The sequence below is a fragment of the Phyllobates terribilis genome, unplaced genomic scaffold, assembly GCF_046119375.1.
Source record: "Phyllobates terribilis strain yellow unplaced genomic scaffold, ASM4611937v1 Scaffold_2__4_contigs__length_985480577, whole genome shotgun sequence".
NCBI lineage: Eukaryota > Metazoa > Chordata > Amphibia > Anura > Dendrobatidae > Phyllobates > Phyllobates terribilis.
The window spans coordinates 516,868,870-516,893,444 of record NW_027362762.1 but is presented as its reverse complement, the minus strand read 5'-3'; the positions used below and the strand labels follow the sequence as shown (position 1 = coordinate 516,893,444).

General features: G+C 40.1%; 1 protein-coding gene and 1 long non-coding RNA gene across 3 annotated transcripts in view; one reads left to right on the top strand and one right to left on the bottom strand.

Annotated features, from left to right (window-relative positions):
- The window catches only part of LOC141218804 (uncharacterized), a 146,456-nt gene that overhangs the window by 48,191 nt on the left and 73,690 nt on the right, over positions 1-24,575 (bottom strand). The gene's annotated exons all lie outside the window — the stretch shown is intronic.
- AGO3 (argonaute RISC catalytic component 3) overlaps positions 1-24,575 on the top strand; it is a 96,167-nt gene that overhangs the window by 53,403 nt on the left and 18,189 nt on the right. The window contains exons 6-18 of one of the 2 annotated variants that reach the window (XM_073665933.1): positions 435-569; positions 4,502-4,589; positions 8,895-9,042; positions 10,885-11,004; positions 12,162-12,284; positions 13,667-13,800; positions 14,396-14,580; positions 15,614-15,773; positions 16,508-16,598; positions 16,720-16,914; positions 17,531-17,665; positions 21,104-21,205; positions 23,536-23,735. In XM_073665933.1, the coding sequence (XP_073522034.1) occupies positions 435-569; positions 4,502-4,589; positions 8,895-9,042; positions 10,885-11,004; positions 12,162-12,284; positions 13,667-13,800; positions 14,396-14,580; positions 15,614-15,773; positions 16,508-16,598; positions 16,720-16,914; positions 17,531-17,665; positions 21,104-21,205; positions 23,536-23,735 (1,816 nt within the window). Of the gene's footprint in view, positions 1-434; positions 570-4,501; positions 4,590-8,894; positions 9,043-10,884; positions 11,005-12,161; positions 12,285-13,666; positions 13,801-14,395; positions 14,581-15,613; positions 15,774-16,507; positions 16,599-16,719; positions 16,915-17,527; positions 17,666-21,103; positions 21,206-23,535; positions 23,736-24,575 lie in introns of both variants that reach the window. The other variant, XM_073665932.1, reaches the window with a different exon arrangement.

Here is a 24,575-nt window from a genome sequence, read left to right as displayed (position 1 = left end):
CTTGCTGTACACTCTTGAAAGGACAGTGTAAACATTTCAGGATTCTTATTTTTCATGTGAAATAAATATCGTAATATGTAAAAAAAAATAAAATTGCCAATTTTATTTTTAAATATACGTAACACAAAAAACTGATTTAATAACTTTCCCTTTAAGACTGGGCTGCATCTAAAGTCTGAATTGACTGAAGTATGAAACAGCACTTTCCCATAAACACAATAGCACCAATCATTGGGTCTGCATTGAGTGATTGGAAAGAATGTGGTGATTGCAGATGAGTTTTAGTATCTTCCTCAAAACATTCAGTCCAGAAGAGATGCAACTGTTATGTGGTCAAGTAAACCTGGTGGAGTCCAACTTGGACTTAGTTGGATTTCCAGTTAAAAATCCTGCAAATGTTGATGGTAACCACGTTTCTTTGTGCTTCATCACAGTTTCTGCCACTGCCTTCTACAAAGCACAACCAGTTATTCAGTTCATGTGTGAAGTTCTAGATATTCATAACATTGATGAACAACCCCGACCTCTGACCGATTCTCACCGGGTAAAATTCACCAAAGAGATAAAGGGTAAGTCAAAGATTTCTTTAAAAGGATCAAGCAGTCCCTTTAGGATTTTTTTGGAAGTCCACTGTCCCATGTTCCATATCAGACATGCTTTGGGATAACTCTGTCTGTAGATGCTGTTCCATGTATATTACTTTGGTAATATTATATTGGTAAATGTGGTAGTATGTTGACTTTATCATTCATTACAGCGATATGATTTGTTCTGTACATGCTCTTTTAAGTACATTAAAAAAGTTAAACATGTTTGGCTTTTCTTATATAAAAGTATAATTAATTTATATCTATTGACTAAAATATTTTGGATGTGCCGTAAATTCTATGCTGGTGTAGGTTTTTCTTTGTTTCTGAGTTTTTACGATTGCCCCAATGTATTTTTGTAAGTACCTTCTGCCGTCCTTCTTGCTTGTCAGCGGCGCTATCACTGGCCGCTCACAGGCATCACGTGATCCTCAATCGCAACTCTGGCATCCGCTGATGTCACGTCAAGTTCTGGCCGCAGTCGGGAGTGACTCAGTGCTGCATTCCACGGTGAGTGATGGGCTGTTGGCAGGGTTACCCCTCACGTGACACCCAGCATCCACCACGCGCTTTCCCTCTCCTCATTCATTGGGAAAGCACGCTGTGGATGCTTGGTGTGACACGTGGGGTAACCCAGCATCCACCGCGGGAACCGCGTCACTGATGTCACGCCTCACTTGACGTGACATCAGCGGAAGGAAGAGCCAGCTGCCACCGTGGGTCACGTGATGCCTGTGAGCGGCCAAGGATAGCACCGCTCACAGGCAATAAAGACAACGCAAGGTAATTACAAAAACACTTATAATCACAGGGTAAATATATTGGGGCAATCGTAAAAAGTAGTGGATAACTTCTTTAAAAAACTTAAAAGTTTCAAATCACCCCTCCTCCTTTTCCAAATCTGAATTTGCATATGTGTTATTGCTGTGTCCATGAAGTCTGAGATTATTTAAATTATTAACCTATATGGTAAGTGCAATAAGGCTGTGTGCCCACTATGTGTTTTTTAAGCGTTTCCACAGCTTCAATTCCGCTGCAGAAACACTTAAAAAACACTTGGTAGAAGGCCTGCCATGTTCCCCAATGATAATCCGCATGTGCTGTGCACATGCTGCGGAAATTTCCGCTGCGGATTATCATTGTGGAAAAATCCGCAGCACTACCAATTATTTTGCAGAAGCGCTGCGTTTTCGCCGCCATTGACTTGCATTGGAACGCATGGACTCCGCATCACTGGATCTGTGCATGCGGATTCCATGCGTTTCAATGTGCGGATGGTACCCGGGTTTGGAGAAGAGGAGACTCTCCTCCGGACCCGGGTACCATAGTACCTGTAAAAAAAAGAATAAAATAAAAAATAAATATACTTACCTTCTAATGGCCCCTGGTGTCCTTGTCTCGGCTTGCTGGCAGCTCGCAGTAGGCTAAAGGACCTGCGGTGACGTCATGTGACGGGTCACGCGACCGCTGACGTCGGCAGGTCCTTTAAGCTACCGCGAGCTGCCGGCAAGCCGAGACAAGGACACCGGGGGCCATCAGAAGGTATATATATATATATATATATAATATTTTATTTATTTTTTACCATTCTTTTACGGTCACACTATATAAATCCATGCCGTTTGCATGGATTTATATAATGTGACCAAGTTGTCAAGCACTTTCCAAGTGATACTAAAATCGCTTGGAAAGCGCTTGACAACCTGCATGCGGAAACACATGTGAAGAACGCTTCACATCCGCTTTTCCCTGGCAGGAAAAACGCATGTACAATCCACTTGCTTTTTTTTCTGCCAGGGAGATGCAGAAACGTTCAGGAAAAAATCCAGAGCATTTCTGCTTCGTGGGCACAAGCCTAAAGAAAAGAAATCTGAACTGCAGATTAGCTCCTACTCTGATGAACAGGAGCCGATCTGCAGCACCCATTGGTGGCCTCTACACAATGAAGCTGAGCTGTGTGCTCTTCCAATTTGTTCTTTGTTTATAACCAAGTGTTGGTAGAGCTAATTACAGCTTATCGTGGGGGAGCTCTCTCGGACCCCCAGTAATCTAATATTGATGAGCTAAACAAAGTACTAAGTAATCTAATCAAAGTAATCTTATCAATATTACATACCCGGACAATCCCTTTAAGGGGAGAGCTACAGGAAGGTCCGTTCTTTGGCACTAGGGCAGAGTGGGGAAGTAATGCTGATTTTGTTATTTTACACTTTTGGCAGGCTTTTTTTTTACAAAATTTCTACATGTTGGATAACCTCTTTAAAGGGAATCTGTCACCCCCTGGCATTTATCTGACCTCTAATATGAGCATACAGGTGATAGAAATATGAATATATACTTACCAGTATGCCTCATATTAGAGGTCTTGTTGCTGTGAAATGTCTTTTTTTATTCAAGTCAAATTTCTGATGTGGTGGAGCTGGGGCCTGGAAGAAGTCCCTGCCTCCTGTGTGAATTACAATGTTTCCCCCCTCCCCTGCATATCACATGCAGTTGCAGCAGCCAATTCCAGGCACTGTGACATGCAGGGAGGGGGGAAACATTGTAGTTACCACAGGAGGTGGAATTTTTTCCTGTTCTCGGGACTGGAACACATCGGAAACTTGTAAGAATAAGAAGACATTTCACAGCAATCAGACCGCTAATATGAGGCATACAGGTAACTATAGATTTACATTTCTATTACCTATATGCCCATATTACAGGTCAGATAAGTGCCAGGGGGGTGACACATTCTCTTTAATCCAATCCTGATATGTGACATGTATGTACCTCACATCGGGTGCAGGTGTAAGGAGCTGAGCCTGCACCATACCTGACAGATGCTGGCTGCTTATAAAGCTGGCACCTGCCTGTATATGTAGCTAAGCTGCGATGGCTGCTGTTTACCTCTATCAGATTGTCAGCAGCATGTAAAAGGTGCTGTTCCAGGCTCCTATCACCCCCCACTGTGATGCGATTGCATAGCAATATTTTAAGAATATAGCAAAAATAAATAAAAAAAAATTCAAATCACAACCCCCACATTGCCTTTAAAAATAAAGACTTCTAGAATATTTTACTTTAGATTTTTTATCCCTGTAACCGTAAAAGTCTGAGTTATGAAAATCTGAAATTATTTAACTTGTATGGTAAACGCAAAAAATAAAGGAGATCAGAATGCTGGAATTGCTGTTTTTCAGTTACCGTGCCTGCTTCTAAAAATGCAATAAAATGTAATCATAACATTGTATTCCAATATGGCCTCAATACAAATGGCAAGCCACCATGCCAAAACAAGCCCTCGCACAGCTCCGATGGAAAACTGAAGTTATGGGCCCCAGAAACTGGCCACATCAACCAATTTCTTTTTCGTTTTGTTTTTACAAATTTAAAATAAAAAATAAAAAAAAACACTGTACAATGTTGGTATAACTGTAATTATGCTTACCTGGAAAATCATGATGCCTGGTCATTTTTATGCCACAATGAATGCTGTAAAAACAAAACCCAAAAACCAATGGCAGAATTGCATGTTTGTTTTATTTATTTTCCCACTATTTCAACACACTTGGACTTTTTTTCCCAATACATTGTATGGTAAAATAATTGGTGTAATTCAAAACAACAATTTGTCCAGCAAGAAATCAGCTCTCATACAGTTATGTGGACAGAAAAGTAAAAAAGTTATGGCTCTAGGAAGAATGGGAGGGAAAAAGTTTAAAAACTAAAATTCGCCTTTCACAAAGGAGTAAGGACTGTATTATTAATCCTAAATAATATTAGTCCTAAAGTGGCCAACCCCTATATGCATAAGAGTGTCCATAGCTAATTGTTAAAGTGTGCGTATTTATATTAAGGGGTACAGGTTTGGTGTATGTTTGCAGCATGTTTAACTCCATTTATGTGCTTACTAAAATATCTCCTTGGTACAGGTCTGAAGGTTGAAGTAACTCATTGTGGAACGATGAGACGGAAATACCGTGTTTGCAATGTGACAAGGAGGCCTGCCAGCCATCAAACGTAAGCATGGGACTGGCTTTTGGGTTTCAATGGGTGGCATATGTCATAGATAAATAGCTCTCACCATAGAGCGAGTGTAATATAATAGAGTAGTCTTATCTACAGCATTTAATTAGTTTACAAAATGAAAACAATTTAGTATCCGTTGCCCTGGTGAGAACACCACCTTTTGACTTCCATTATTTTCTCTAAAGTGTACTAATAATAAAACTCTGCTTTTGAGTATAATAATAATAGTTTTATTTACAATAGTGTGAAAAAAGTGTTTACCCTCTTCCTGATTTCTTATTCTTTTGCAGGTTTGTCACATTTAAATATTTCAGATCACAAAACAAATTTAAATATTAGACAGAGAACACAAATAAACACAAAATGCAGTTTTTAAATGAAGGTCTTTATTATTAAGGGGAAAAAGAAATCCAAACCTATAGGGCAGTGTGAAAAAGTGATTGCCCCCTAAACCTAATAACTGGTTGGGCCACCCTTAGTACCAACAACAAAAGTCTTGGCGATCATCAAGATGTTTTCTGACAAAACTGAGATGAGCTTTGATGGGTTTTTTTTGCTCTTTGCTGTGGTTTTTGTCTTGGAACTCTGCCATGCATGCCATTTTTGCCTAGTCTCTTTCTTATGGTGGAGTCTGACCTTAACTGAGGCAAGTGAGGTCTGCAGTTCTTTGGATGTTGTTGTGGGGTCTTTTGTGACCTCTTGGATGAGTCGTCGCTGCGCTCTTGGGGTAATTTTGATCGGCCGGATACTCCTGCAAAGGTTCACCACTGTTCCATGTTTTCGCCATTTGTGGATAATCGCTCTCTGTGTGGTTCGCTGGAGTCCCAAAACTTTAGAAATGGCTTTACAACCTTTTCCAGACTGATCTCAATTACTTTGTTTCTCATTTGTTCCTGTATTTCTTTGAATCGCAGCATGATTTCTAGCTTTTGAGGATCTTTTGGTCTACTTCACTTTGTCAGGCAGGTCCTATTTAAGTGATTTCTTGATTGAGAACAGGTGTGGCAGTAGTCAGGCCTGTGTGTAGCTAGGGAAATTGAACTCTGCTCCCCAAAGATGTGATAAACCCAGTTATGTTTTAAGGAAGGAGGGAATCCATCTTTCATACAGGGCCCTGTAGGTTTGGATTTCCCTTTGCCTTAATAGTAAAGACCTTCATTTAAAAACTGCATTTTGTGTTTATTTGTGTTCTCTTTGTCTAATATTTAAATTTGTTTTGTGATCTGCAATATTTCAGTGTGACAAACATGCAAAAGAATAAGAAATCAGGAAGGGGCAAACACTTTTTCACACAACTGTATATAGCGCCAACATATTCCTCAGCACTTTTACAATTAAGTATAATTGGGCATGTAAAATATCTCTGCAGTGACAGCTTTCAAGCCAAGTTATAAAAGATCACCAAAGGCCTCATTTGCCATTTCTTGACATAAGGCGGAAGGTAAAGTACTATAGAGGCAGATTTAGATTTACATTGCAGCTGCATTAATCTAATTGTATGTTCAAGCCGCAGTGGAAAGTGACCCAGCGCTGGTTATATAATCCCCTACAAGAAAGAAAAGTACATGTGTGTATGTTTATGAACAAGATGTCAATTACTGGGAACAAGATGGAGTCAGCAAACATCTAGTCTGTCATCTATATATGTCATGCACTTTAAATGAAGCCATTTGTTACAAGGTTTCTGATGTGATGGATTGTAGATGTGGCAAACGGCAGAAAATGAAAGTTGCTCCTGATCTGCCATTTTTGGTCCTGTCTACAGGTGGGACAATACAATCAGTAGGTTACTTAGCTGATGATGCCCCTTTTGACAGCGAGTGAAGAGTGGCTTTGTTCTTGTACATAGCCCTAACTGATTATCTAATTTCTTCTTATTAACGTATATTCAGTATATAATAAATAGCTAATTTTGGCATGTATATTGGGATAGCTTTATAGTTGGCCCCTGATTTATTGGCATACACACACAGGCTGGCTTTCCACCAGCCGATAAGCGGCATTAAAAGACCACTGATTGGCAACCTGTTTGTTGATCTGCGGTCATTTAATAGCCTGTTTAGATAGACAGGATGAGCGTACTGAACAATTGGTAATGGATCATTCTGTGCGCGTATGTGGCCATTGCCCTCAGCAGCACATGTCCTGGTTATATAGTATTCTATGCTGATCAGACTGATTGATTTTTTTTAAGCAAGGCAAAAAATAAATTCACCCAACAAACGTGCGTTTTGCTCCTTCGTCAGATGATTAGCAGTCTGTGTGCACTGGCCGATTATCAGGAAACAAGCGTTCCTGGGAAAGCTCATTCACAATAATTGGCCAATGTAAAACCCGTGGTTTTAATGTTCTTACAAGCAGATATGCAATAAAATTGTACAAAGAACTATTAAATTACAATTCCTGTTTATCTATATAGACAAGCTGTTGGTTTGTGTTTTGGCAATCCATTAGGTTAAAGGAAATATGTCATCATATACCCTCTGTTTCATTCAGGTTTTTGGGTTAAATCTATTTTTTTCAAAAATCACAGTCTTTAAAGCGGTTGTCCAGTCAATACAGATAAGTCTGCAGTCACCCTGTGTGACTGCAGACTTCTGAATCCCCCAGTGCACGCACTGTGAGCTGCCGGGATCCGCCGGTTTCAGACCCAGTAACAGAGTCACGCAGAGTGACTGCAGACTTATCTTTTTTGACCGGACAACCCCTTTAATAAAATGTAAAACTAGAAATCTTTTCATTTCAACACTGGCCACTGGGGCTTTTTTAGACTTTAACATGCTGTTGTTTCAGGAAATCCACATATTCATTAGTAGCAATGAACAGAACTTATGTTTGTATTGAAATGGCTAATGAGCATGTGCAAAGGACATTATGAAGGGAGGGGGAACAGAGGGAGCTGTGACATCTATTGTAATTGATAGATCATTTGCTATTAGCTGTGTATTAGAGACGTTACCTGCAGTATTTGTAAATTGGCAGCAGGGTAATTGCAGGCTGTAGGCTTTACTGAAGAGATGGGTTTTTAGGTTGTCTGACTCCTAGATTTGTATGATTCAATCAGACATGCTGAGGCACTGAATTCCAATGGTTGGGAATGCTCAAGAAAAATCTTGGAGACACTTGGGTGAAGAACGTATGAGTGCAGAGTAGAGATTGACATCTTGTGAAGACTGGAGATGACGTGTGGGGAGGTATTGGGAGATTAGTTTGGAGATATATGAAGGAGACAGATTATTTCATTGTAAATCTTTGTTGGTAGTTTAAACTGGATTCGCTGGGGAACTGGAAGCCAGAGAGGAGATTGGCAGAGGGGAGAGGTGGACGAGTACCGAGGGGAGAGTTGGATTAATTGGGCACACTGGAGGGGTTGCAAGAGTTGTTAGTCAGGATGCCAAAGAGGAGGATATCGCAGTAGTCAAAGCAGGAGAAGATGAGGGCATGCACCAACCTTTTTAGGTTGAGGAAAGTGCAAATTCTGGAAATATTTTTGAGTTGGAGGTGGTAGGAGCTTTGCTGTGGGGTGTAAAGAAAAGGGAAGAACAAAGGTATACACCGAAGCAGCAGACTTGTGATACTGGGTATAGCGTGATGTCAGCCACGTATTGTGATAGATAGATCTGGTAGGGAGGTTGAGTGAAATGGAGGAAAGATTAGAAGTTCAGTTTTCTCCACATTGAATTTTAGAAATTGTGATGAGAAAAAAAAATCTATAACTGATACACTCTTCTAGAAAACATAGAGGTGACATCTAGGTCATGTAGATGTAGATGTGAGTGTCATCAGCATATAGGTGGTCCTAGAAGCCACGAGCTGTTCCAGCCCAGAGCCTTGAGGGCCAGCAATAGATAGAGGGCAGGATGAGGAGACAATACGCGATTGGGAAATGCTAAATTTGCGGTAAAGAATGAGGATATCCGAGAGAGGCAAGGTCTTTGATTCAAAGGAAGAGAGGATCTGTAGTAGGATGAAGTGGTGAACTGTGTCAAACACAGAAGACGGGTCTAGGAGGAGTGCAGAGCATTATCTGTTGGCATTAGTGGTTACTAAGTGGTTTGTCATTTTTGGTTTAGGACCATTTCAGTGGAGTGGTGGGAAAAATTTTATTTAAGATCATGATATGAAAAAAAACATGGCCAAAAAACTTACAAAAAAAGGCATGTAACTTAAAAACCTTATTTAAACAATAGGTCACTTGCTGATGATAAAATTCAATTTAAATAAGCCATCCAGGTAGACTTTTCACTTTCTTAGATATTAAATGAAATTCGAATAATTGTTTCTTTTCTCTCTTAGCTTCCCTTTACAGCTGGAGAATGGGCAGACTGTAGAGAGAACAGTCGCTCAGTACTTTAGAGAAAAGTATAATCTCCAGCTGAAGTATCCTCATTTACCCTGTCTGCAAGTTGGACAGGAGCAGAAACACACATACCTGCCTCTAGAAGTAAGTTCTACCATTTTTCTCTTGGACTTTTTACCTTTTCAACAGATAAAACCTAAATGATGTTTTTCATGATCTTTTTTCTCTGCTATGGTGGCACTTTATCAGTTCCTTGTCACTTCTGGTTCTTCTGGTCACCAAATATAAACCTCTATTATTTACTTCCAGAGCATAAATGGGTGCCCTGGATTTGTATTGATTTCACAGGTGCAGGTGTGGTAACAATATGGCGTATCTCTTCTCACCTTTAAGCTCTGATATACTGTATTGAACAGATTTTCTTCATTTACACTGAAGAACTATTTTTAAGGTAGTACATCAATAACAGATCAAAGGCAGACACCCGTCACACCCGCCAATCAGCTGCTGGTGCTGGCTGGATGTGATCAGTTGTGGGGCTGCACAAGCACTGCTCCGTCAACCGTATCATGGCTGAAGCCAGGTACTTCACATCCACCCCTAGTTAAATGAATATTAGTGGATTTACACTACCCGGCCGTGACCACTATGCAGTTGACGGAGCTGTGCTGTTCTGCTTTGCAACTGATAACACCCCAACCCCCTGCTGCCCGCATGGAGAACAGCTGATGCAATCTCAGGTTAGGACCTCAATATAAAAGTAGTAAAGTAGCTCTTTTAAGCAAGAAGAGGTCATGAAAACTTTGGGGCTAACATACTTCTTAACGAGAGATTTTGTTATGAACTATAGACCTTAATTGACCAGGAAAACTGCACAATGTATGAAAGGAGACGACCTGCAATACTGAAAAACAAAGAGGTGGTGCAGTGTCAAGTATGTGTGAATCAGCACATAGGGAATGGAGTACCACTGATCACAGGTTTCACAAAACTCCTACTCTCATTGCTTATTTGCTAATTGGTTTTCTTTATAGATGAAGTGACGGTGCTGTGTAAAGGCTTTATAAGCTAGCAGTCATCTATTATATCTGCAGTATTTAACTTTTATCCTTTACTTTTACAGCTATATTAGGTAATTGCATTATAATGGTCCTTCAAATTATAAGTTACCCAAATGGCTCCATTTGAACGGAGACGCAGTTCTGACTTATCTCCCATTGACACTAGCACAATACAGTCCACGTTTATTGCAGTCTGTATTATGCAAATAGGTAGAGCAGTGTACGTTTTACACTCTGCCGAAAAGACATCACATTGACCAAAAAAACTTGTGTGATCGCACCCTCTGAGAAACAAGCAGGCAGTGGTGGTGCTTGTACTTTGCAGATCAAATTGTGGAGAGGGGGGAAGCATCAAAGTCTTCAGGGAGGGCAAGTAAATAAAAGGCTGTGTTGGATCATATTATAAATTACATAGACTGAATGAGTGTAGTGAGGAAAGCGAGCACCTACAGTATACACTCCTCAGCATTAGTGTCTATCAGCACTAGGGAGAAAAGATACCTCCTGGGTTGTTGAAGGATAAATTAAATCAAGTAGGAAACATTGCTTATACACGACATCTAGTGAAGACAGCAGCATCCTGAACAAACAGATGTGATGGCACATATTTTGGGGCGGGACACACACGAGGAAAAACCTAAACTTGGAGCAAGTTGCAAACTGCATATCAGGAGGTCTAAAAACGAATAAAAAATACATTTTTTAACTCCAAGCAGCCACTAACCTGCAAAAATACTTTTTCTCCACACTAAACATGTCCATATTTTTAAGCTAATAAGTCTACTTAGTAAATTTTCTTTGCAGTATCATTTTGTACTATATTTTGAATACTTAAAATATTTAATATATAATATTTACTTGTTTGCCTGGTTTTGGGATAATAAATAGGCTTTTCTTTCTTTTTAATTTTACAATTTACTGACAGGTCTGTAATATTGTAGCTGGCCAGCGCTGCATCAAGAAGCTGACTGACAATCAGACCTCCACTATGATCAAAGCAACAGCCCGGTCTGCCCCCGACAGACAGGAAGAGATCAGCCGGCTGGTGAGTGTGTGTGTGTTTGGACTGGAGAGAAGGAAGACTATTGCTTATGTAAAATATGTACTCTTTTCAGTTTTCCAGCTTCTGGCAGGCTTGTAGATCCCACGCACACTGTATAAGGAAGTGATTGTTGCCCTTTCCCTTTAGCTGATGCCAGTTTTTATTTTTTTATAATTCATATTGTAGATCATAGTTTATGAATTGCAACAGTTTTCTGCCTTCATAGATTTATTCAATGATATATTGAAACAAATATCTTATTTATTTAAAGGGAAAAATAGTAACCAGGATGATGTAGTATTATTTACAAAGTTAGACATATATCTGTTAAATCAAAAATCCCGGTCCCTGTTAAACTGATATGTCAACCATACAAGTTAGGACCCTTTAACTAGATCTGCTACTGTGTCATATGCTGTAGATGGCCCCTTATGGTCAGTCGTGTTGTCCAGCACCAGATCTTTCAGGCTTTTACTGATCTGATTGCAGCCTCTTTTAACAAAAATAATATAACTGGCCCAAAAATGAAAGGCCATGCATTTAGAACAGCTTGCTTTCTACAGACAACCCTTTAATTACTGTTAGGCCGTGTTTAGGGGTCATTGATTTTTCTCGTATGTGAAAAAAAACGGACTGATTTATATCAGTGTGCAGTATAATATTTTCATCTTGCCATCAGTATTTCATAAGATTGTCTTGTATGCAACAGAAAACTGATGGAGGCTTCCTAGCTTCTTCTAGAAAGCAAACCTGAAAAACAGACAACAATAGGATGCAACAAACATGGCTGTCCAATTTTTTTTCCACAGACCCATAGATTTGAATGGGTGAGTTTGAGCCATGACTTGGATCAAAAATGGACTTTTCTCCTTTTTACTTTTTGTGAGTCTCTGTCCACAAAATACACAGACATGTGAACATGGGCTATAATATATTTATGTTCTATCTGTGAAAAATGAGTTCCTCAATAGTTCGACAAGGGATTAAATCATACTACAGGGGGAATAAGACATTGCAATTTTCTATTCCTTATTCACTGGGTTCCTAGTGTTGTCTGAAGCAGAGAAACCCTTTAAATTCTGGAAAAAATGGAAACCGGTTTAGTATGTACATGCCTGTGAAACAATGGCTTTTTCATTATTTTTCTCTGTATCACTCAGGTTAGAAGTGCAAATTATGATGCTGATCCATTTGTTCAAGAATTCCAGTTTAAAGTGCGGGACGAAATGGCTCATGTGACAGGGAGAGTACTTCCAGCTCCAATGTTACAGTACGGAGGGCGAGTATGTGATCATCATTTATCTCTGTAATTAAGTTCCAGCACTAGCATGTCATTTATTGTAGAATTCAGTGCTTTTTATAATGCTCACAAACTGTCAATCCAGCCCCCATATATAATTCTCTGCTGATGGCCATGGTGTACAGCTGATAAATTAGAAGGACCAGGGATTAACAGCACAGTTAACATTGAGGGATAGATCACACTTGGTGGGTTGGCTCTGAATTATTTTGTCTAGCTTTATGGACAAAAAATGTGCAGCGAATTACAGTAGCAGCAAAGTGAATGAGATGTAAAAGCATTCAACTGCACACTGTCAGAACGGACATGGACGTCGCATGCCGCAGATTTTTTTTTCTATCTGCAGCCTGTCGGATCGTTTTTGCAGATTTTCTCTGTGGATTTCACAGCAGGTTGTGGGAAACGTTACCATCTACATTCCCCTGTTTTATTCACTTAAACTGTGTGGACTATAGCTGCCACAGAGTCTAGGAAACTATTCACACTATCATTTTCACAATATTGGCACTAAGGTAAGTGCCAAATGAGAAATCTGCATGAAAATTTGATTTTTTAAAGTCACATGGAATGTATTCAATAAAGAAAAAAAAATGAAGCCCCCACACCCAATTTACACAGCTCTTAGACAACAATCCACAGAACTAATCAAATAGTCGGTGCTTTCTTCATGTTATGTCAGAGATCTCCAGCAAGTGGAAACACAATGTGGTGCCGAAGGAGATTGGAGTGTCATCATCCCCTTTTTGGGAAATTATTGCTAATGATCTTCAGATACATAGATATTACGCCGGAAGACTTTGTTCTGTGGACTTCAGTCCTAAGATTTACATACAAATTTAGGTGACTATATTATGGTCATCTTAACTGACAATAAATACAATTTGGGAGTTGTTACACTGTGCACGTTATGTAAAGGGGTTGTTCACCTTTGGGGAACATTTTTCTTTTTTTGAAACTTAAATGTATGTTTTTGGAGTTGAAAATCATTTTTCAATTGGGTTTTGTGATAAATTTTGCATTGTTTGACTTTGGTTCTATGTCTCCTTGCACATTCAACTTTGATGTCGTAAATCAGCTATCAGTTGTCCAGAAATAAACAGATAAAAGATCTACAAACTCTCCCATTAGACAGTACAACACAAAGGCTATATACTAGGCAAAATTTTAAAGGAAACCCAATTGCAAAAATTATTTTTGGTCCCAAATACATGCATTTAAGAAAAAAAATATCCTCCAAACGTGGACAAATTAAGTGTAATTGGTTTCTACAAATTGTTGAAACATATGTAAAGAAAGTTGGATGCATCTTTGTTGTGATATTATGTATCTGACTTCCATTTTCCTCTTTTTATTCTTCCTGTGAAGAATCGCACAGTAGCCACTCCAAGCCATGGGGTTTGGGACATGCGGGGAAAACAGTTTCACACTGGTGTGGAGATCAAAATGTGGGCCATCGCATGCTTTGCAACTCAGAGGCAGTGCAGAGAAGAAATCTTGAAGTAAGGCATTAAATGGGCTGAAAACAGATTTAGAAATTAACTGTATGTTTTTAATTATATTTTGGAAAAATGTAGAAATTCTTATTATATTTATATCATTGTTTCAGTTCTATAGGTTACTTATTTTGAAATTTGTAATGGAGTTGGTCAAACTAACTGAGCTCTTGGACACACAACAGCCCCAATTTATCTAGACCTGCACTGTTCATGTCGGTCTTGTTGAGGAGGGTGTGTTGGAGTCAGACGCTCCAGATTCATTAAGAGGCTGCCAAATGGCATATGCCTCACCACTTAGGGACTGGAGTAAGATTTTTGGTGTAAGGAATGTCACAGCTTGTCTAATTCATTTTGGCGGAGATGGGCGAAACTGTTGTGAAAACGCTAAAAGTCCCTAAATTCTTGCATACCTAATCCAAAGTTAAAGTGCAATATTCACATAGAATAGTCTTATTATTCAGTTTAGCTACAAAGTGCTAATCATGAGCATTTGACAAGGTGTATTTCCTTGCATGTAGTTATTAATTCTTGAGCGAGAGCTGTAGTTACGGTGAGGGTTTATTGATCATTCCTAACCCTTTCATCTTTTTCCTTGCAGAGGATTCACCGACCAGTTGAGAAAAATCTCAAAGGATGCTGGGATGCCAATCCAGGGCCAGCCATGCTTCTGTAAATACGCGCAGGGCGCGGACAGCGTGGAGCCAATGTTCAGACACCTCAAAAACACATATTCTGGGCTGCAACTTATTATCGTCATACTGCCAGGAAAGACACCAGTATATGGTATATAATCTTTTACAAACAAGATTCTTTTAATTGTTTTATAGCTTATAAACTCTTTAGGATAACTTTAAAACTTTTTTAAATAAGATCCATTATAGGGACTGATTGGCTTTTAACTCGAGCCTTGGAGAGGGTTCTTTAAAAAAACATTGCAATATGTGACTTATATTTAATTTGTTTTCCGGTCTCTCTGTACTATACTTTATTGAAAAAAAGCAGCTTAAAGAAGCACTCCCACTAAGTTTTTATTTAGCTACTAAATGTGTATATGTGCATGTATTGTAGGGTGAGTGTGGTAATATACACTGTTCTCCTCCTCTTAGTGATGTAACCGCACTTTAGACACTCTGGCTCACTCTATGCTTTGGCTGCAGGTCTCTTTTACAATGAAAGCCAACAGAGCCTTGGTAGCAAGACGATCTAGCGTGTCTGTTTTTGGACTGCCAATCACTTGGTTTTCCCAGAAATAAGCCGCCAGTAGAGATGTTTGTCAGCTGCTTTCTCATGGACAACATAGGAGCGCTCAGCCGAATGGCCACTCTTGTGTATGGGAGAGAAGGCACAGATGGCTGTAAGCCAAGCATTGTTCAGCTGACAGCCTTTTAATGTTTATGGAGGTTTTAAGACTTGTCTTTTTGTGTCACAGGGAATAATATTACATGGCTGTGTCCACGTTGTGACTATAAATGAAAGTTGATGTGTAAAAGATGCCCTTGTAATGTCTAGTAAATTGCTTTGAAATAATAGGGTGTGACATATTGGGGATGTATAGTGAGGTGTTACAGAGGCGATCGTGTCACCGTGTCCGTGTCCTGGTTTCAGGCCCCCAGTATTGCTCAGCTGGGGTCAGATACCCCATTAGGGTGCGGATTTCAGAAGGAGCACTCTAATCCACTCACTCACAATAGCTGTCATTTTCTTCAATCACATTTCCAGGCTCTATTTCACTGACAGAACACTCAGAGTAAAGGAATTACTATTTTTTCCTTTTTTCTGTTAATTTCAATAACAGATTTTTTTTCCCTCCCTCTAGCCGAGGTAAAGCGCGTTGGAGACACATTACTGGGGATGGCTACTCAGTGTGTCCAAGTGAAGAATGTAATTAAAACATCTCCTCAAACTCTCTCAAATCTGTGCCTAAAAATAAACGTCAAACTGGGAGGGATTAACAATATCTTGGTACCACATCAACGGTAAGAAGATCCTTGCGTAACGCTGTTTTTTTGTGCCGACTCTGCTGACATTGAGACTTGCTTGTATTTCTCCACTCTTGGCTCTCTGTTCGCTATTGGTTTTGTCGTCATGTTCTCTTTATAAATCCTATTAACCACCTTGAAAAGGGTTGTCTTAAGTTGAAAAGTGGTTAAAATTGCAAAGTGATTCTAAAAACAAGCAACTTTGCAATTTACCCCATAGTAAAAATCCTTTGTTCTCAAGAACGTTGGGTTTTTTAATTTTATAGTGTACAGTTTATTGCCTTGGTTACCAGCCACTCTGTGCTCCCAACCTGGCCAGTCACATAGGCAAGAAGCACGTGGAGCAAGCATGCTCTATGCTTTACAGATGGCCGCTCTCAAGCTGGATCTGGCCCGTTTTGGTACTCTGCCCTCCTCCTACGCTGCAGAGACAAAGCTGCCTCTGCTAGAAGCCTGGGAGAGGATGCACAGTTCACACCAGCAGTGTAACCATACTGCTGGTCCGAGTTGTCAGTCTTCAGAAGCACACTGTCCGCGGCAAAGCAGGAAGCCCAGGGGGCCGGAGCCGTGCACTTCTGAAGATTCAACTTCCAAGATTGAAGGTTGAATAAGGAAACCCTATCAGCTTCAGAAGGCTAGCAAAGAACATCAGTGGGAACGTGAATGAGAAATTGTTATTCTGCCTACATGTAATTGTAAATTTCTTCATAGATGTGTATGTCTTTACTTAGGCCATCTGTGTTCCAACAACCAGTCATTTTCCTAGGAGCAGATGTCACTCATCCACCTGCTGGAGATGGCAAAAAACCTTCAATTGCTGCTGTAAGTGTGCGAAGTTGGTTATTTTGTAAGGCTCCTGCTTCATACACAAAACAGTGATTTGATCTGAAAAGATTTCTTTACTTTTTTTTTCTATGATGTTAACCTTTTATACGTGTGCTAGGTTGTAGGCAGTATGGATGCTCACCCAAGTCGATACTGTGCGACAGTGCGGGTACAGAGACCTCGGCAGGAAATTATCCATGATCTTGCTTCCATGGTGAGAGAACTTCTTATCCAGTTCTACAAATCCACACGCTTCAAACCCACACGAATCATCTTTTATCGTGATGGAGTCTCGGAAGGGCAATTCAGACAGGTCAGTGGAACCTTTTTTTTTTTTTTTAAGCTCTTTGCATGGTGTAGGAACCAAAAGTTCATCAAGACCAAGCGGGAAATGCTAGGAACCAAAGTTTAGTGTTTTTTTGGGTCTGGAGTTACTCTTCATTACTGCCTGAAAACTCATGGAGGCTTACACCTGCTATCATAATATACAGTGTCCCCCTTTTAGAGCCCTAGAACACATGATGTCATACTGTGTGTTGCTGTCTTACAAGTGTTAACTGACACCTGTAACATAAGCTCTGAGACTTCTGACCACACTAATGTACCAGTGCCCTCTTACTCCTCTAGGTCCATCAGTATCCCTTTAACCTCTTAGTAACTAACTAGACATTGCTGCTCCCACCTAAACTCATTGAGGCCCACCAGCACATGGTTAGGAAACCCTGCATGTTGGGGGTTTTGCAGTCATTTTCTGCAGTATTGGATTGTTATTGTTATTATGATGGTCAATTGTGAAAAGTCTTTACAGGAATATTCCCTAAACTGATGCAAACATTGTACAGCACCCTGAAAAGGTTAATGCCTATATTGTAATATCTTTACAAGTCAGCCATGTTCTACAATTGTACTGTTTTTCCCCGTTTAAGCAGGTCTTATATTATGAGCTGCTAGCAATTAGAGAAGCCTGCATTAGTCTGGAGAAGGATTACCAGCCTGGGATCACCTACATTGTGGTACAGAAAAGACATCATACAAGGTTGTTCTGTGCCGACCGAACGGAAAGGGTACGTAATAACTGTAATAATAAAAAGGTCTGTGCTCTCCCAGTAATTACCTCTCCAGGTATCAAGAGCCTGGCTTATACCACAGCATCCTCTTAGAAAAAAAGGTACCTGTTGGAGACCATTTCTCTATACAAAAAAAACAAGATCCATCTGGATCCTGATCTTAAACGTAGCAGAAAAAAGGAACCTGCATCATTGTTGTGCGCTGCTGCATCTGGTTATTAATGGTTAATCAGACATACAAAAAATAAAAAACAAGCTCTTTAATAGGATGCCAAAACAGTGGGATTTGAGATTTTGATATAGAAATTAAATAAAAAAAAATTAGTATGAAACAGCTATACACTCTGTATGAAAAAAAATATATATAGTATAATGTATTTGTATATATATGTGTGTGTATATATATATAATATATATATATATATATATAAAATAATATAATATAATATATATTTTTTTTACTTCAACACTTGTGCCACTTGTGGGACCCCTAAAGTTACCCTGTTCTTATTTGAAGGCTCAGTTCACATTAATAATGGCTTCTGTTCTACAGAGCTATAGCAGATCAGCAGTATTGATGGATCGGTTTAGAAACAGATCTAAACATACTTTGAATGTTGTCATTGACTTATGAGTCCTTCAGATTTCCATTGTTTTAATGACGAGCTCCAGACTTTACAACACAAACTGGATGGAATGTAGGGTAGCAGCAGTGGTAACAAAACCTGTTCTTGGGAACCTCTTGAATGTTTTCTAAGTCTTTAATTTTTTTTAATTCATAGGCTTCAAGTATGAAAATAGTAATGTCATATGTACTTGCCCACTTGATTGTCAACTCTGCACTATTACCTGTGTTTTCTTGATCTGGCTTCAGTAGTGACATGACATCAACATCACATGAATGCTGTAGCCAATCACTTGGCTCGCGGTGTTATCTTGATCTGCATTATGCTGCGCCATTTAATTGGCTGCAGTGGTCAACTGATGTTGACATGACTTCATTCATGTTGACATGACATATAAACAAATACGGGGAGTGGCAATGGGTAAGTACTTCTTAACTGTTTGTTATTTTCACAAACAAGAAGTTAATTGATTTAAAAATAAAGATGGACAACCCCTTTTACCGGTTCCAAGGAACCTCCATGCACCCCAGAACTCCTTTTGGGAAATGCTGCTTTAATCACAGAGTGGTATTAAAGAGTAACTCACTTAGGGTCTAACAATTTTAAAATGGTTTGTAATATAATGTATTACCTGATCCAGACTCTTTCACACTGCTGCTCCCTACATGCCGTCCATGTCCCCTGTCCCTATCCCCCGTCCCTTATTGTCACTCCAGTAGTGCTGCAGCATGGAAGCGGAGGGAAGCCAGCTCAGCTCCTTAATGATTATATGAGGAGTGATATTCTGTTTTGTTTTTCTTTATGAAGTGACATTTATACTTTAAGCAGTGATGCACTATGAACACATGACAAATAAAAGCTGTGGAAGTGCATGTCTGTTTTGCCACATTTATAGTTTTAGAAAAAATACTCCATGATATAACATTGTACTCATCTGTCATTTAGCTCCAATTCACATAAGGTTTCAAATAGAAAGATCTTTATTCATCAATTCCAAATGCAAGAAAACATTCATACAAATACTCCTCCTTCTAGACAAGTCCTCTACCTTCAACACAATTTACCACTGCCTCCTACAATATATAGTCTCATCCCTTGTTATCAAAGACCTAGGCCTCTCCTGGATCTCCTCATACCTTCCTAACCACACACTTAACATCTCCCATTCCTATACTGCATCCTCATCTCACCATCTCTGTTGTTGTCCCTGAAAACTCTGTCCTGGGAACCCTACTCCTCTCCATCTATATCTTTGGCCTGGTACAACACATAAAGTCCCGTGGCGTGGCTTCCGGTAGCATCTATACGTTGATGACACTCAAATCTACCTGTCTGGCCCAGATGTAACCTCGCTGCTGTTCAAAATCCCAGAGTCTATCAGCCAGATCCTCCTTCTTCTCATCACACTTTCCAGAACTCCATGTGGACAAAACCAAACTCATAATTTTTCCTTCATCTCACTCAACCCCTCTCCAAACTCACCTCAACCTACAAAGTGTTAATAAATATTAGATCCAAACCTTTTAGTTGATGACATGTTAGCAGCATATATAAAGAAAGCATAAGTGCGTTCAGACCAGGAGGGGCCTCACCTGTGCTATGCTATGTTGATGGGCTTACTCTTGGTCTGTATCTGCTTTGGGTTTGTATAGGTAATCTCAGCTTTCATCTGTTAAAAAGTGAAACATGATGAAGTACCAACAATAAGAGCAAGAATTATTTGCTTAAACAATGAGGAAAATTTCCAAAGAAAAAGGCCATTGGTATCAAGATTGATAGATGTGAGAAAGATTTGTCGTCATACAGTTTATTACAGGTCATAAGCCTCCAGCCAATGAACAGAAAACAGCCTTTTCTCCGGCATAAAAGGATATGACAAAAGTAAACACAAACAATCCATACGGCAATATAATGTCCAACAATGCAGGCTCACCCGTATAAACTACAGCCCACACTTTCTGTCTCTAGTTGAGACTCAACCGTAGTAAAGGTCTTCCCACCTCCCGCACTCAGACAGTGAATGAGGCAGCTAGACTGCTTTAAATAGGCCATTCCAAATCCTGCACCTGGAGGTATGGGAACAGCTAGTCCCACCCAGCTCTAGTGGCTGTTCCTAAAACCCGGACTTAAAATCCGGGCCCTTTAAAAACCTCTCAGCACTGTCCGTGCTGGAGCCTGCTCTCTGGGTATCACATCACCGAGGCTAGGCACCTCGGTGACACATACACTCCATCCTGGACCTGTTCATCTGCAACCTGACAGAGTGCTTTATGGAAAAATATATCTGGCTGCAATCGTGCAACCAGGCTTTGATGTATGCTGCTCATGGTTTGGACAGCGTGAACTAGCTGACAAGAAGTGTTCCCTTCAGGAATACAGTGGACTCATAACAGTGAGGTTTTTTTTTTTTTTTTTCAGTCTGGGCTAATGGTGCCGTGGATTTGTCCCCAGACCTTCTAATGGGAGCATAGCATGTTGGCACCTTTACTTCTAAAGTAATAAAGTTAAGGTTACAGAATAATATACCTGTAGCACTCTTGAGGGCAGGTCCTGCAAAGTGGCCAATGTTTCAATCACTGATATCTCCGACTAAACATGGTGAATATATGTCGGGTAAATAGACAGTAGTGCTGATGGTTCTAGAGATGAAACATTGCTGAGCATGGACACATTTTACTAAGCCGGCTTCCCTCCCACTTCTACAGCTGTATCTTCTTGTAGAACTCTTTTAATGCCAATAAGCCTGTAAACTATATATAAGAGTAATGAGTTGTATTACCCTCGGTATGATCTCTTCTCTTTGCATCAGGTTGGAAGAAGTGGAAATATTCCAGCTGGTACCACTGTGGATACCGATATAACACATCCTTACGAGTTTGATTTTTACCTCTGCAGCCATGCTGGAATACAGGTAAGTCTGGCTTCAGTTCTCTCTTCTCTCTATATACAGCTTATCATTTAATTCGGAATGAGTAAAGGTTTTTGTAAATGAATCACCTAGTTTCACTTGACAGATCCTGTTCTTGTCATTTGCAGAAAGAATAGCTATTATGAAAGCTTAAAAAACATCCTTATTGTAATTTTTTATGCAACGTGTGTACACAGTAACTATCAGCATGAAGTAGTGGGTCAAGGCTGATAACACAAATCCTACAAAAGATCTCTGCGTGCAAAGGTGTGCCACCTAGTGGTTGTCTTAGTGAGTGCAAAATTGATTTAGTTTGTTGGTCTACCTTATCAAATACATAGCTAGATCTACACATATAGATATCTAACCTTAAAAAACCCATAGCAAATGTTATAAAAGAATAACACCTCCCAGATTGTGTTTTTTTATTTTTTATATCATTTGTTGCTGTTTTTTTTTTATTGGCGGTATAGCCACTTTTATGCTTAAATGGGTTGTCCCCTTTTAAAGAAAAGCTCCCTAGCTCAGAAAGGCAAAAATAAAAGATAAAAAAGACAGCAAATTGAGCATTTATTTACCCTCTCTGGCTCCAGCGCTGCAGCCAGTCACTGAGCTTGTGCCATCTATATTGGCAACGCTGCTGAGGTCAGTGTTTGGCTGGCTGGAGCTATCCACATGTCAGTGCTGCAGCCTGTACCTTATCACTTGCACAGCGTCAAGAGGTAGCAAATTTTATTTTATTTCTTTTCATATCACTATGTATATTAAAGTCATTTCCCAGGCAGATCGTAAATTTCTGCAGTCACTCTGTATGACTGCAGGCTGCGAATCCAAACAGTGGTCTATATGCACATTACCAGGTTTCCCCTCTATTGTCAGCTTGAGTGGTTAAGTGACTGCATGTATGCGATTTGCATAGTTGTAGTTTAGTTACATGCCAACTAGCTTCTCATCAACTTCTTGCAATAGAACATTGAGAGAAATAGGAAAAGTTGCTAGTTAAGTGTTTGTCTCCTAATCTGAGAGCAGCATGTAAAGACAGAGATCCTGATTCCAACAATGTTTCACTTACTAGGCTGCACACTGTCATTTTGATAAAATCACTGTTTTATCAGCAGGAAATTATCACTAGATGACTAGTAAACCTGCTGCCATGTAGGCCTCCATAATCATGAGCTCTGTATAACCCCACCTCCACCACTGATTGGCAGATTTCTGTGTACACTGTGCATAGGCAGAAAGCTGCCAATCGGTGTTGAGGGTGGGGTTATACAGAGCTCAGCATTGAGAGAACTGCTATATCTGCAGCAATTAAGACAGTGATTTTATCATAAAGACACTAAGGACAATAGGTGACACATTACTAGAACCAGGGTCTTTGCCCCTACATTGCTGCTCTCAGATTGGGCAGCAAAAAAACAGGTGACAGAGTCCCTTTAATGAAAATGGTGATATGGAAAATTTAAAAAAAAAGACATGATATAAAAAAAATTGGTAATTTTTTGATGGCACATTCCCTTGAAGCATTTGAACTACTGGTGCCCATCTATCACCTGACTCTGCAACCAATCAGTATTTTCAACAGTCAGGTTACAGCAGGCAATCAGGGACAGAGTTTCTTATTTTTGTTCTCATTATAGCTACATGACCCCTAACATTTTGCACAATGAGTTGTAGTTTCTCTTGGAACAGTTGTTTTGGTTAGATATGTTATTGTATTGAGAGCATGGTGGCGCAGCGGTACACTGTTGCCTTGCAGTGCTGAGATCTTGGGTTCAGATCCAACATCTTAAGGAGTTTGTATGTTCCAACAATATTTGCTTGGGTTTCCCCCAAAAAGACAAACTGAAAGGGAACTTAGTGAGCCCCAACGGGAACATTGAGTAGTGGCAATGCCCTTAAAGTACTGCAGAGCATGTTGCTGCTATGTAAGCAAGAGAAATAAGTGAATTAATAAAGAACTTATTACATTTTTTTCAGTCTCTCTCCATGGTTTGTGGCATGTGCTTTAGCGTCCCATTCATACACCCTGGGCACTGTAGCAGAAGCATCCGGTGGCATGGAGTCATCCTGCCTGTAGCATAGCTCCGAGAGAGATTGTGTCTAATGCAGGCTCCTGTCAGTAGCACAGTGGTGGAATATATGATGTAAAGGAATACAAGGAGGACCCTAGATAAGTGTAGTTTTTGCTGGTAGTTGCATATCTCGCAGTTGAATAAAAGCTTTGAAAGCTTTTCAGAAATGACAGATCCAAGCAGTTCTCAGAAACGGTGGCTCATTCGAATCTTCCTTGGCATTGCCTGCAGTTGTCAGTCTCCCGCTTTGTCTTTTAGGGTACTAGCAGGCCTTCTCACTATCATGTCTTGTGGGATGATAACTGTTTCACTGCTGATGAACTCCAGCTGCTGACCTACCAGCTGTGCCACACCTATGTGCGATGCACGCGATCTGTCTCCATCCCCGCACCTGCCTATTACGCTCACCTTGTGGCATTCAGAGCCAGGTACCACCTCGTGGACAAGGAGCATGACAGGTATAGTACATATTCCTCACCCCCAGCTGCTTGTTTTCTCCTAGTTTCTTCTCCTTTTCCATGAAATCATCGCTTACAGTCTACCATATATAATTGTAATCTTCCAGTTATTATGAGGAGCCTTCTGTGGGGCAAATAACTATTCGACCTGCATGGCGCAAGGTCTAGACTGCTAGAGGACTCCTGGCACGTGCTTGAGCTCGGCAGGGGCCATTTATCATTAAATGGACTCACACAATGTGACCCTGACAAGTGGATGATGAAGCAGCTATTTAATCTGCTAAGGTGGAGACTTCTGTAGTAGGTTTTGGTCTATTTATACACTTAATATTCCTCCTGAAAATGTAACTTCAAGGTATAGTAGATGATTACACACCAGCTTCCACTTTCCAGAATCAGGTGAATGGCGGGGACTGTGACTGATCAGGTATACATCTGGTCTATCTACGTCACACACTGCTGGCCAGTATCCATAGCAACTGAGCTGCTGCCATTAGCTGATAACTTTTCTAAGCAACCGTTGTTACCATGGAAACCGCAGATTGATGCGGTGACCTTATAGCATTCTCTGAGGAACATGTAGCTTTTTTACTGACCTTAAAGGGAACTTGTCAGTTGATTCATGCTGCCCAATCCACGAGCAGCATGAATCAGAGCCTGTCAATGCAGCCAGGTATGTTTTTTTACTGAAACGCTTTAAGGTGTCCGAAAAGGTATAGTTTAAAGATCGGGGGGTCCATAGGGAGAGAGACATGACTACTATGAGGTGGTCACTGGCTGGCTTCTCCATGTCCCACTCCAGGTAATTGACAGGTCTTTCCCATGTGTGTGCATAGTGAG